Source organism: Marmota marmota, unplaced genomic scaffold (assembly GCF_001458135.2).
Source record: "Marmota marmota marmota unplaced genomic scaffold, marMar, whole genome shotgun sequence".
Lineage (NCBI taxonomy): Eukaryota > Metazoa > Chordata > Mammalia > Rodentia > Sciuridae > Marmota > Marmota marmota.
Window position 1 is genome coordinate 40,647,945 of NW_026000082.1, and position 12,738 is coordinate 40,660,682.

The window sequence follows — 12,738 nt, forward strand, 5'->3', positions numbered from 1 at the left end:
TGACCGCCACCTGAGGACTGTGAGCCTCTGAGTCCTCTGAGTCACCCTGTGGTCTCAGTGGGAAAGTACATTCAGTGACTTGCCCGGGAGGGAGGCCTCTGGTTGGTGGTGGAGTCAGAGGCCTGTCCCCAGGGCCTCAGCCTGGTGGAGTGACCGCAGTTCCAGGCACCAGCTGGGGCCCCAGGGGAAGGAAGCTCCTCTGAGGGAAGCTGTTAGACACCCCCTCCACAGCCAGGACTTCGCAGGCCGAGGGCTTTGTAGCCATAGCTGAGCAGCAGTGGGCCTGTGGGGGTGCTGTTGGTGCCTTTGGCATGTCGTCCTTCCCCTTAGAATTCAGGGGTACAGAGTGGGAGGAGCAGGGACTTTGGAGTCACGTAGCCCTGGATTTAGTTTCTGCCTCCACCCCTTACTTGTGTGGCCCTTGGGCAACTTAATGATTCTGGGCCTCAGTGCTCTAGTCCATAAAATGGGGGTGACATACACACTTCAAGGCGAGTGTGAGATTTCAAGTATGCAGAGCACCAGCATGGTGTGTGGCACGCCTGGCACCTGGAAGTGGCAGTAGGGGGATGTTGTCTCCAGACTTGACCTTGAAAGTCACGCCGTGTCATCAAGGCTGGAATCCCTATGAACCTCAGGGCAGGCTCCTGGCCTCCGGTTTTGCCAGGTAGTGCTTTGCACTCTGGATTTTAATGTACCGCGGTGTGGCTGGTGGCCCGAGGCCGGTTGTCTCAGGTGGCAGTAGTCATGGCCTGTCTTCAGGGGGCAGGGCCTTCAGGAGGAGCACGGGAACCACCTGCTGTCGGTCGCTCTGCTGCTTGTCTGTGCCCCAGGGTTCCACTTTTTCACTGGGAAGGGTCCTGGATGCAGGGTCATGGTCATCGTTACCACTGCGTGGTAAGTGACACGGTGAACCCCCACAAGCCCACCTCTGAAACGAACCTGAAGGAAGCTGGCTCTGCCCAGCAAAGTGCTGCCCCCCAACCCCCACCCCCAGAAAACTTGGGTGGAAATGGATGTTTGGGTTGGAGGGACAGCCAGCGGCCTCCGCACCAGCAAGGCCCTGGTCAGAATCGGCAGCACGTGCCGTGAGGTTCCTTCCTGCCTGGCCCCGGCCATGGGGTTGTCCTCAGATGAGCCAGCTGCAACTCCGCCGTAGGAGGCCACTGCGAAGCCACCTTCCCACAGCTAGGACTGACTGCAGGAGCCCGTCGGTGGTGCTTGGCCAGGCGCCCGGAAAGTGTTGGAAACCCCAGCCAGCACGGCCCGTGGGAGTGCTCCAGCAGCCGGGGCTGCTCCTCTCCGCGTTCTTTGGATTCCTGAGTGTTTGAAATGTTTACCTTCTTCTCAGGACTTGAGCTTGTGCTTTGCCCACCAGAGACCAATACCACGCAGCCACACGCTGCACTTCCTAGACCACCCGGTGACCCGGTAATTAAAGCTGCACAGGGCTTGTAGAAGGAGGTCTGTGTTGGAAATCACGCTCCACTGTAATTCAAGAGCAGGTTTCTTTATAGAGGGACACAGTTGGTTTCAGGCACATGTGGAAAAGAAAAAAAAAACAGGCCTGTAATTTTGGCAGGGCACCAAGGGCCAGATGTTAAACGTACTGACAAGATGGCTATGGTTATTGCTCTCCCACCTGAATTCAAAGTATTATTTTAACCACTGTTGCTGTCTGTTCCTTTCTTTCTGCCAGGTCCCCAGCCTATGTGAAGATCTCCTGTCTTCTGTTGACCAGCCACTGAAAATTGCCAGAGACAAGGTGGTGGGAAAGGATTACCTATTGTGTGACTACAACAGAGATGGGGACTCTTATAGGTGAGCTCACACCCAGGAGTGCCACAGGGCCGCCATCGCCACCTGCTGCTGCAGCTCAGAACCCTGGACTCCACCGGGCTGGCTGGGGCCCAGCCACCCCTCTCTCTGTCTATCTTTCTGTCCTCTTATTTCCTCTCTTCCTTCTCCCTCCCCCCTCCCTGGCTCCGTCTGGCTCTTCATCCTCTCAACAAGCAGGTGTGTGCAGAGTGCCTCTGTGATCGCCTCACGACTCTCACAGTCTGATGGGAGAGAGGCGGTGTGCAGGTGATGGGTGCCCTGAACTTGGGGTCCGTGTTTAAGGGATCCAGCTCTGTCAGATACGCACCTCTCCCTCCTCTTCCCACCACCAAGCTCTGGGCTCTAAATAGCCAAGTTGACATTAGCCCCTGTCCTGGGAGACACAGGCAGCCTCTGGTGACTGTGTGGGTTGACCCTGTAGCCTGTCCAGAGATTGGAGGTGGCACAGAGGAAGCCATGGTCAGCTCCAGGAGAATTTGACAGCTCCAGGAGGACTTGTTGAAGGAAGCGGTGAGCTCTAGCCTTCTTTTTGGTTTTTTCAGTGCTGGGGATTGAAACCAGGGCCTCAAAAGCACTCCATCACTGAGCCACATCCCCACCTTTTTTAGTTTTTATTTTGAGAAAGGGGCTAAGTTGCCCAGGCTGGCCTTGAATTTGTGATCCTCCTGCCTCAGCCTTCTGGTTGCCAGGATTGCAGGTGTGCTGCATGCACCACCATGCTTGGCTGATCTGGGTTTTTAAGGGGATGTGGAAGTTATTCCTAAGAGTAGGAATCCCTAACGCAGTCCCGTATCTCCATGCTTCGAGAACGGTGGAGGACACAGTGTGCTGCAGTTTTAGTAGAGACCACCTGGCCTCAGTCCTGGGACTTCAGCCTAGTGCTGTTGCTGGAGGGAGTGCCAGGGGTGTAAGTAGAAGCAGGAAGAACGACTTGCAGTCGGCCTGTGTGGGCTGCAGGCCAGCACTGCTCCCCAGGGCACCGGGACTTTGACAAATCAGTTGTTGTCTCTGGGCTGTTTTCTCATCTATAACACAGTAATAGTTTAGTACTCGTGCGTGCAGCAGAACGAGTGGTGGCATCTTTCTCTGAGCATGTCCTGTGCACCAAGCACTGCTCTGAGTCTCTCTCCTGTGGCGTCTGGATCCTAGTGAGGAAGCCAGACAGCACACGCACAAGTAATACAGACTCTGAAATTGCTGCCAAAGAAAGCAGAGGACAAGACGGCTGCAGAGGGAAGACTCACCTGTAAGGAAAGAATTCAGTCACACACAGGTCAGCCGAAGAGCTCTGCTGACATTAAGGCCCTGGGTGGGGCTGGCAGAGGACCCGGAGGCAGTGAGGGTGGGAGATGAGATCAGAGGCGTGGTGGGGCAGGCACACAAGACCTGGAAGGCAGGCCGAGGCTTCTCGGGGAAATCAAAAGAAATAGCACACAAGCTGTGGATCAGCGTAGGGCTCATCATATATTTAAAAGGTTTAATTTATACGTATTTCCTTCTTATCTTCAGTGGAAGTGAGTCAGAGTGTCAGTTGGCCTATTTCAGGCTCCTGATGGGGAGCAGGATGCAACTGAGATGGGTGCCATAAGGTGGGCAGAGGGTGGAGAGGGTGAATGTGAAGGGTGGTGCCAGGCTTTGGGCCTGGGCAGTTGGAAAGTGGGGCCACTGTTGCTAGAAAGAAAGACAGCTCAAGCAAGAACAGGTCTGGGGACACTTCATGCTTGATGTGACCTTGGATCGAAGTGGAGATGCCAGATGGGCACACATACACGGTTGAGTTTCCCGAGAGGGGTTGGGGCTGGAGAGAAAACTGTAGACGTCCTGCATAGAGCTGGTGACGTAGCCCTTGGCAGGTAAGTTCACAGCACAGTGTTCAGGGGCAATCCTCGGGAGCCTCCAAGGAGATGGGAGGAACAACCCTTGGAGAGAGACATCCAGCGGCCGTGGTGGGTGGTCTGAAAGGCCGGGGAGCGTGTGCTCCCTGGCATCTCCTGAGCCCTGGCATCGGGCTCAGAGACTTCCTGGGAGAAGTGGTCCTTGAGCTGAGTCGTTTGATGGTTATGTTTCTTTCCACCGCAGAGTCCTGCGTAAGGTAGCGTGGGAACCTGTAAAGCATAGGGTGGTGTCCGCTCCCAGCTAGGCTCCAGCCCAGCAGCCCCTCCAGGGTGCCCCCCATGAGGCACCAGTGGGCTCTAGGGAGCTGAGCCTTCATAGAGGCTGTCTTTCCTCTCTCCCCTTCTCAGTTTGAAACTTCAAGGTCTTCTGATTTTCTCCACACATTTCCATCCTGTGTTTGATCGTTCGCTTAAATAAGATCCTTATGGTGTGGCTGCTGCCAGCAGCGCTGTTTGAAACCTGTTAGCTGAAACAAAAAGCCTTCTCGGGGGGAAATGAAAGGCCTGACTTTTGAAATCTAAGCGTTCCTGTCCATCTGTCTTTTCTCAAATGGCCTCCATTTAAGCTCTTAAATGTGTTCTGAGTGCCCCTTCCACTAAGAATATTCTGGGTAATGTTATGATTTTTCCCCCAGCTACAATTACCCTGGCTCCAGGACTGACGGCTTGAAATGCTGTCGTCTGTGAGCCGCAAGAACTGTGAGCTACAGACCTCTTGAAAATTGCAGGCCCCGGTCTGCAAGAGGATGGGCTCTCATGTCTCCTCACGTTGCCATAGTGGGCAGGTCTTCAGGCCCAGGGACGGTGACAGCCCTTTAACTGTGGGAACACCCAGTCATGAGGAGAGTCCCAGAGGAGCAGGCGGAAGTGGGAGTTCAGGCTCTCACCCGCTGTGCCTCCTAGGGGGACCAGGCCTCGTTTCAGGCGAACAGTGGTGGCACTGACAGCTTCACCTGCACCCTTGTCTCTGAGATCTGAAAAGAGGCTTTGAGAGAGGCCTCACAGTGTTCCCTGGCTGGTCCCATCCTGGGCTTCAGCCATGGGCATGCGCAGCCATGCCCAGTTTTATTTTGTTTTTAGATGCGTGTGTGTCCCTGAGCAGAACAGGTAGCCGCTGTCTCTGTTGGCTGGGGGACTGTCTGCAGGGCTCTGCTACAGGGATCTGGCAGCCTTCCCTGAAGCTAATGCAGTGGTGGGTGCTGAAGCAGACATCCCCTGCCCTCTTTCTCAGAGACTCCTGCGGTCCAGGCAGGGCAAGGACCTCAGTGACAGTGACAGTCCACATCTGGGTGGAGGGAGTGGTCCCATCTGCTTTTCAGGGGAAGAAAGTGCAATTCTTCTATTAATGCTTTTTAACGAGCATGGGGTAGAGGCCAGGCGTGTTCTAGGTGCTGAGAAACCAGTGGAGAACAGAACAGGAGAGGCCTCCCCCTCGGAGCTGGAGCCCAAAAGTCAGCTATTAGATTTAAGGTCATTCAGATGGAGATGCAGCCCCCTGGTATCACCAGCTGCGTTTCCAGTACTTGGAAACCTTGTGTGGCTCCTGGCTGTCTTGTCGGCCAAGGCCGATATAGAACATTCCCGTCCTCACAGTGGGCTCCATCTGGTGGCAGTTTTCCAAGGATGAACCAGCAAGTTCCAGGACAGGAGCCAGCATATCCACCCAAGCTCAGGAAGGGAGAGGCGCCGTCCCTGTCCAGGCCACCTGGGCCCCGGCTCGTATGTGCACATCCAGTGTGACCGTTAGCTCGTGCTGGTCGTAGGGCTGGTCCTGGGGCAACCACGGAGTTTCCCATTGTGCAGAGTCTCCACCAGCTCTGTGAGCAGGGCGGGATCGGCAGCCCTAAGGCTCTTGCTCTGGGTGGTCAGCAGCTGCTGCCTGGAGACCCTTCTCTTATGGTGCAGCCTCTGAGAAGGCAGCGACTCTGCCTGAGGATGCTTAGTCTAGTTCTGTTTTCAGCAAGATTTGCTGACATAGCTTCCTGCCAGAGCCTCAGTTACCAGGAAGAAAGACTTGTACATAGAATTCCTTTTAACTGGGGCTCAGAGGTGATAACACCTTTCCTTCAGGCATCAGACCCTTCCCACATCACCTTTCTAATTCCATTCCTCTCAACACCCAACCCTGTGAATGCCACCTGCAGGAACCTTTTCCTTAAGCCCTCCCAGGTCTCTGTCTGACTAAATGCTTTCCTGATGGGGCAGAATACATTCTAAGAAGTGCTGTAAGTCTTTGGACTGGGAAAAGAGAGGCTGGCTCTCATTTCATCCAGTCTTCTGTGTGAGTAGCCCCTGGGTGCTGGGAAACTGCCTCTGCCACCAGGCAGCACCTGTGCCCAGGTTTTCTAACGTCTGCAGCATTTCCCGGTTGGATCTGACTCTCTTGCCTGCTGCCACCTGACGGCTCTCTTCTTACTACTTACTCTCTTCTTACTACTTACTATGTAAGAAGGTCTTGGGAGCAGTTTATCTAGAGCCGCCAGCAGGTCAGGGAGGAGGGTTTGTCCGTTGATGAACAAAAAGGAAACTTAGTGGGAAGGGAAAAGCTGACAGGTGAGCACTTCCTGTAGGCCAGGCTGCCACCCAGGTTTGACACTGAGAGTCCCTCGCAGCATCCCTGTGAAGCAGCCCTGGTACGTGAGGGATGAGGTTCAGACCAAGTAACATGCTGCTGTTACGCAGTTGCAGGGGGGCCTCCCACTCTGGGCCTTTGCTCTGCACACCTCTGGAGAGCCCTCTTGGATGCCAGGGCCTGGAGACATCTTTGCTGTAGGTAATGGCTTTGCCTCTGAAATTTCAGGCAGCTGGGACTTAGGCTTGTTGCTCAATGGCAACTTCTCCCTGGACTGATCAGTGACCGCCCCTCCTTTCTTCCCTCCAGGTCACCATGGAGTAACAAGTACGATCCTCCTTTGGAAGATGGGGCCATGCCATCTGCTCGGCTGAGAAAGCTAGAAGTGGAGGCCAACAATGCCTTTGACCAGTACCGAGACCTGTGAGTGCCCCTGCCCTTGCACCTCACTCTCAAGGTTAACAAGTGGCCAGGTCAAGCCGTCTCCCCTGGGTCTGTTGCCTAAGTGAAGGTCAGGACCACCCATGGCAGGGTGCGGGCACCATATTTTTGTAATTGAGTCAGCTCTTGACCACTCACCACAGAATGCCACCTTCTGCAGACTTGTGTGTCACTCTGTGTCACAGTTCATAACCACAGCAAGCACCATTGAGATATACCTGTTGCGTGCAAGACACAGCCAGATGTTTTGCATACATATGGTCTCAAGACCTCACAATGTCACAGCTATGTTAGTCCCCATGTTTCAGATAAAGAAACTAAGAGGCAAAACTGTTTAGGTACTTGTCCAAGGCAAGTGGCAGAGGCAGGACTCATCCTTAGATGCAGTTCCAGAGACCTGCCTTTTACCAACCGCATGCTCAGGGAGCTGGGAGGCCTGCTGCCATCTTGACTACTGGGCAGTGGAGCTGCGGCACCCCACTCCAGACTGACAGCTGAACCCCATTCCAGACTGACAGCTGAATCTAGCCTTGGCCCCTGCCTTGAGAAAGTGTGGTTGCTAATCTGTTTAGATTCCCTTCTGCTCCTGTCTGATCTTTCCTACCGCCACCACACCACCAGAACGATGGGTCACTTAATCAGGCTCCAGAGGAGACTGGCTGTCCTCTCACATGGTAAATTCTATACCAAAAATATCATGAAACCGTACAACATGCAGTACTAGCTCAGTCCCCGTCCCTTCCTGGAGGATGGCGGTCGGCATGCTTCCTCCCGCAGGAGGCTGGACAGAGCCTTCCAGGCTTTGCAGGACACCAGGGTCATTCTTTGTGGTTTTTTAATTTTTTTTTTTTTTTTTTTTTAATAACCCATAATAAATTTAAAAATTACCTCCCTAGCTCTGAGGAGGGTGGGATTTGGCCCTGGGTCTATAGTTGACTGACTCTGGTCTCAAATGTAGGCAAGAAAATGAAAATAAGAGAAATGGTACATCGGAACAGCTGAACCTGTGTCGGGGGTTGGGGTGCTGAGGGCTGCACCCAGGGCACGCTACAACTGAGCTGCACCCGGTCTTTTTTCCTTTTAATTTTTTGGGGGTATTGGGGATTGAACCCAGGGGCACTTGACCCCTAAGCCACTTCCCTAGCCCTATTTTGTATTTTATTTATAGTCAGGGTCTCACTGAGTTGCTAAGCGCCTCAGTGTTGTTGAGACTGCTTTGAACTCACTATCCTCCTGCCTCAGCCTCCTGAGTTGCTGGGATTACAGATGTGGCCACAGTGCCAGGCTAAAAAAATGTCTTTCAGAAGCTAGTTTGGGATGGAAAGGGATACTTATCAAGATCTGACACACAGGCCAGGTGTAGTGGCCTACGCCTTTATTCCAGTCACCCTTTCACATTGGCAAATGGGCTCAGGCAAAGGAAAAATCCTTCTGAGGGAGGAGGCAGCTCATCCGATGCCGCCTCATGCCTGCTGGCCATGGTCACTCTGGGCAGCTACATGAGAGCCAGGCCTGGTGGGAGATACCAGATCCTCAGGCAGACTCACCCTGCCAGAAAGAAAAGGCATGATTGAGAGTCACCGCCGCCGCCGGAGCAAGACAGACCCAGTGCTGTGTCACGAGGGCTAAGCAAGCGAAGCTGCTGTTCCCAGGCCAGCTCCAGACTGAAACTGGCCTGCGCCCCACCGCCTGGGACAGTCCCAGTGCTTTGGGATCCCTGGATCTTGTAGATTAACTAGAGTTAAGACCACTCATGGCTTGTGCTGGGCCCCTCGACCACCCATCAGATGATGGGGAGCAGCCAGACTCAGCCCTGCAGGACTCAGAGTCCTTCTTGAGGGGGAAGGGGCTGCATGTTTATGGACTACACTTCCCTTTCAACCAGAAGGCCACACTGGACTTGCTCACAGAGACTTCGCATGCACACGTGCCCCCCTCCTCCCCCAGACAAGCAACAGCAGCCCTGACCCTGCTGTCTGTGGAGATGGCGGGGGTGCTCCAACAGCATGTTGTGTGCACAGTGGAGTCGAGCTCCAGGCCTCTCTCCCTGTCCCTTATCATAAGCCCTTTAACCTTGTCTTTACTTGAGGTTCTCTGTGGAAGGAGGTGGCAGTGAGCCCGGGAGACATGGGGGGGGAACCACGATGCACACCAGGCAGCCTCGGCCCACACCACCCCTCAGAGACAAGGGCTGCTTGCTGTCTCCCCGAGGGCCTCGCTTCAGGCCCCAGCTTTGATCTCTGTCAAGGCTTTGACTTTGCAGGGAATTGGAGCCAATAACCCGCATGTGGAATCGGTATGGTCAGTGACGCGGTTGGGGCTGGGGACAGCTGGCTTTCAGGCCCTCTGGCTTGTAATTCCTGTGGGGATTCCTATGGATCCTCCTCTCAGCCTGTGCACAGCATTTTCAGTTGTGGGCTGAGGCTGGCAGCTGGGAGTGTGGCTCTTCCCCCAAGTGGACAGGAGGCAAGTGGGAGCCCAGGAAGCTAAGCCGGGTGTCCAGCATGACTCCTTTAAAGCCTAGGAGTTCTGGGTCTCCGTGCACCTGGTGCCCCCAGCTCAGTCAGTCCCGGGCAGAAGGAGCACATGGTCCTTTCCCCGTGAGGGCATCTGTCAAGCAGCTGTTGATGGCACTCCTCAGACAGTCCTGTTTTTAGAGTAAGAGGATCAGGTTGTTCGAAGCTGGGAGACGATGGGTATATTTTGTAGAGGGTGAGGCTTGGACAACAGAATCGCCTACTCTGAGTCGTCTTGAATTTCGTTACTTCCACCCTGGTCCCAGCCTCTGCTGTTCTCACCCTGTCCCCCAAGCCCCAGGATGGCTGCCACATCACAATTTGCTTGTGAGGTCCAAGCATGGTGTAGCCCCTTGGTTGTGGAACCTCATGCTGTGACCTGAGGGAGAAGGACCTAGAAATGGAGCTTCCAATGCAAGCCACGTGCTCACAGCTGCCAGAGAAACCAGAGGTGAGCCACGGGCCTGCTACGAGCCCCAGGGTCAGCACGTGGACACTTCCAGTTCCAGGGAAAGCAGGGAGCCCGGTTGCTCCAGCTTGCTCACTGGGTCTCGCCTGGCCTCTGTTGGCCAGGTTCTGCCTGGGATCAGATATTCTAACCCAAGGGGCTGACACCGCTCCCTTCTAAAGATGACAGCTGCCATCCTTGCCAGCCATCGTGCCCCATGCCCTGCAATCCTCGGCCCTTGGCTTGGAGCAGATAATACTTTGAAACATGTGGATGTAATTTATTGGCCTTCTGAGTTAATTTTAGTGGGTGTGTGTGCAATTGATTGAAATCAAGACTTAATGAAGGCCAGAGTCTGGGGGTGGAGGAGCAGGGCGGGGAGGCGTTTGGTGTTCTTCCTTGTTTGGGGTTTGAGATAAACTTCAAAAGCTTTAATTAGCTTTTCTAATCTACCCTCCTTGTCTGGAAGAAGTTTATAGAGTAAAACAAAGCTGGTATCCCTGGGGCAGTCCCAGAACCGGGGTCTCTCAGGAGCATCCAGGTGCTTGGTAAATGGGCCTTCTCAGGCTTCTACCTCTCTGGTTTAATGACATTTGAGCTACCCTGGCCCAGGAGGGGTGGGACACCCATATTAGTATGTGAAGTTTGTCGTCTTGGTCTCGCTGGGTCCCTGAAACTGTATGTTCCCAGCCCCTGGGTACCTAGGGGTGACATGAGCACTGTTTCAGGACTGTGCAGAATTGCAAATAGTGGGTGTTCGGGGAAGGGGTCTGAGGAAACCTGCAGAAGCGTGAGAGGCAGTAGCTGAGGCGCAGAGGGCCTCCCATGCAGGAGGTCCAGACCCTCACCGTGATCTGAGACCTGCCAGAACAGGCAGGACCTTGGCTTTAAAAGAGATTTGGACTTTAGGCTGTTCTGCTGAGTGGCTTTGGTCACCCTCTCTGAGCTGCTTCTTGCCTTTTCTGTGAGGCTGGAAGGCTGTCGTGAGGTATCTGCCACTGCAATCCCTCACAGTCAGGTGGCACCCTCGGGCTGCCAGGGTGGCAGCATCGTGATTCCGCAGCAGCTGTCTGTAGAGATGTCCCCCTCTCTCTGCTTACAGTGGTGGGTGTGGGGCTGTTTGGGCAGCAGACTTGGTGAGGTGGGCCACTCATGTCGCTGGCCGTGCTGGAAGGCCGTGTTGGCCACCAGCCACAAGACCTCGAGTAAAGCTGTCCAGAGACTGGAGTTCTGATTCCTGCTGGGTCCACCCTGGGGCACGGTGAGGACGCCTGCAGACCGCCATGTGTGGATGAGGGGAGCCACCTTTCCTTAGACTCTCGCAGGGACGGGGCCCCACGCTGCAGGTGCAGCCTCGATGGCATCGACCTGGCCCTGCCCTCCCAAGGCTTCTCAGCAGAGCTGAAGAGGCGCACGGAGGAAAAGAGCCAGTGAACAACGCTGTGCCGTCCGGCGAGGCGAGCAGGGGGCTGCGGTAGGAGGAGCAGTCAGGGCATGGGGGAGGCGGCTGAGGGCAACTCTGGGGGCCGTGCAGGTGGCCCCCACAGGTGAGAGCGGGCTCAGCAGGCCTGGGACACTCCTTCCAGAGGCCTGCGGGCAAGGCCTGCCTGCTTGATGAAAGTGGCTCGCAGATGGGGGTCAGTCTGAACTTGTCTGCCTTCCAGGGGTCTCAGGGTTTAATGCATGCGTAAATTAATATGCAGAGTCCTGGGCACCCGCCCTCCACGCAGCCTCTGCTGCATAGCCATAGTGTCACATGCACTGGGTGGCTCCTGAGGAGTGTGCAAGCTGGTGCCTGGGTTCTCTGGCTCCTGCCTGGGTGTGCTGTCCCTCAGCGGATTTGGCTTTGTGTCCTTCATTCCAGTTTCTTGGCCCTGAGGACAGCACCGTGCTGGTCCTGTGCTTCCTTATGCATCCTTAAACCTCAAGCGCTGTTGAGGCCACACAGCCACAGACCTGGCGGGGGTGGCCAGGGCAGTGCTCTGGGCAGTAGAGAGCCCACGGGGATGGTTCTAGGTGGTTGTGGTCTAACAAGTAAGGCCACAGCGGGGCTTGGGTAGTGGGAGACATACAGACCTGGGTGTCATTCTGAGGCCTCAGGTTTGGTGCTAATGTCCAGAGCCGAGAAGCCAGGGCAGGAAAGAGTGGTTGGTGAAGAGCTGAGGTTTGAGGCCTGAGGCTTTCCACCTCCAGGGACCTTCCATCTTGGGAGGCAGAGCCCCACCTGGGCGGGGGAAGCCAAGAGCAGTCACACCAGCCAAAGGAGAATATGCGAGAAAGTTCTAGAGCTGGAGAGTCCACTGGGCATGGCACATCTGCCCTCCTCGGCCCCTCACATTGGCGTGTGTCCTTTCCTAGCCCAGAGATGGGACCTTCTTTTGGATCTAAAGATCTCCAGAGCGATCTCATGACAGGCACCACATGCTGTCCCCTTGTGCCCCAGGGACAGCAGGTGGAGCCTGTCGGGTCATCTCTGGCTTTCAGCTTGTGGGATGTCTGATTGGTGGTGGTTTGTCACGTGCTGTTGATCTCCAGCCATGCAGAGGCCTCAGCACTCCCTGCCTGCTGTGGGCCTCCGCTTGCCTCAGCTGTGGACCTGCACAAAAGTTCTGGAAGCAGCAGGACCCCAGACTCGCTGCACTTAATGTCAACTGAGCACGGAGACCATCCAGAGAAGCTCCCGGCCTGGAGAAGTGGAGGGAGCCTGCCTCCCGCTCTCCAGTGAGCTTCAGCTTAGAAAGTGAGCAGCTGCTGCAGTTCCCAGAGCTAGAGGGAATCTAGGCAGGAGAAGCCGCGTGTTGCCCTCTCTGGGGACTAGTGACAGCACCCACTGTAGCCTCCGCAGCTGGCGTCCTGAGGCTGCCTTGGCTGCACTGTCTGCTTTTCATCTGCTAAAAGAAAGTTAAATGGAAAACAGGAGTGAGGAAAACAAGTTCTTTTGTAAACATGGTCCCCCACATCAGCAGGACTCGGATTTCTCCAGGATTCCTGGGTTCCTGTGATCATATGGCACACAGTCGCGTTTGG

The 12,738-nt window shown here is 55.1% G+C and overlaps 1 protein-coding gene across 3 annotated transcripts in view; it reads left to right on the forward strand.

Moving 5' to 3' along the window:
• The window catches only part of Capzb (capping actin protein of muscle Z-line subunit beta), a 114,679-nt gene that overhangs the window by 75,591 nt on the left and 26,350 nt on the right, over positions 1 to 12,738 (forward strand). For all 3 annotated transcript variants that reach the window (XM_015485608.2, XM_048816214.1, XM_048816215.1), the window contains exons 3-4: positions 1,700 to 1,821; positions 6,616 to 6,729. In XM_015485608.2, coding sequence (XP_015341094.2) covers positions 1,700 to 1,821; positions 6,616 to 6,729 — 236 coding nt within the window. The remainder of the gene's footprint in view (positions 1 to 1,699; positions 1,822 to 6,615; positions 6,730 to 12,738) is intronic.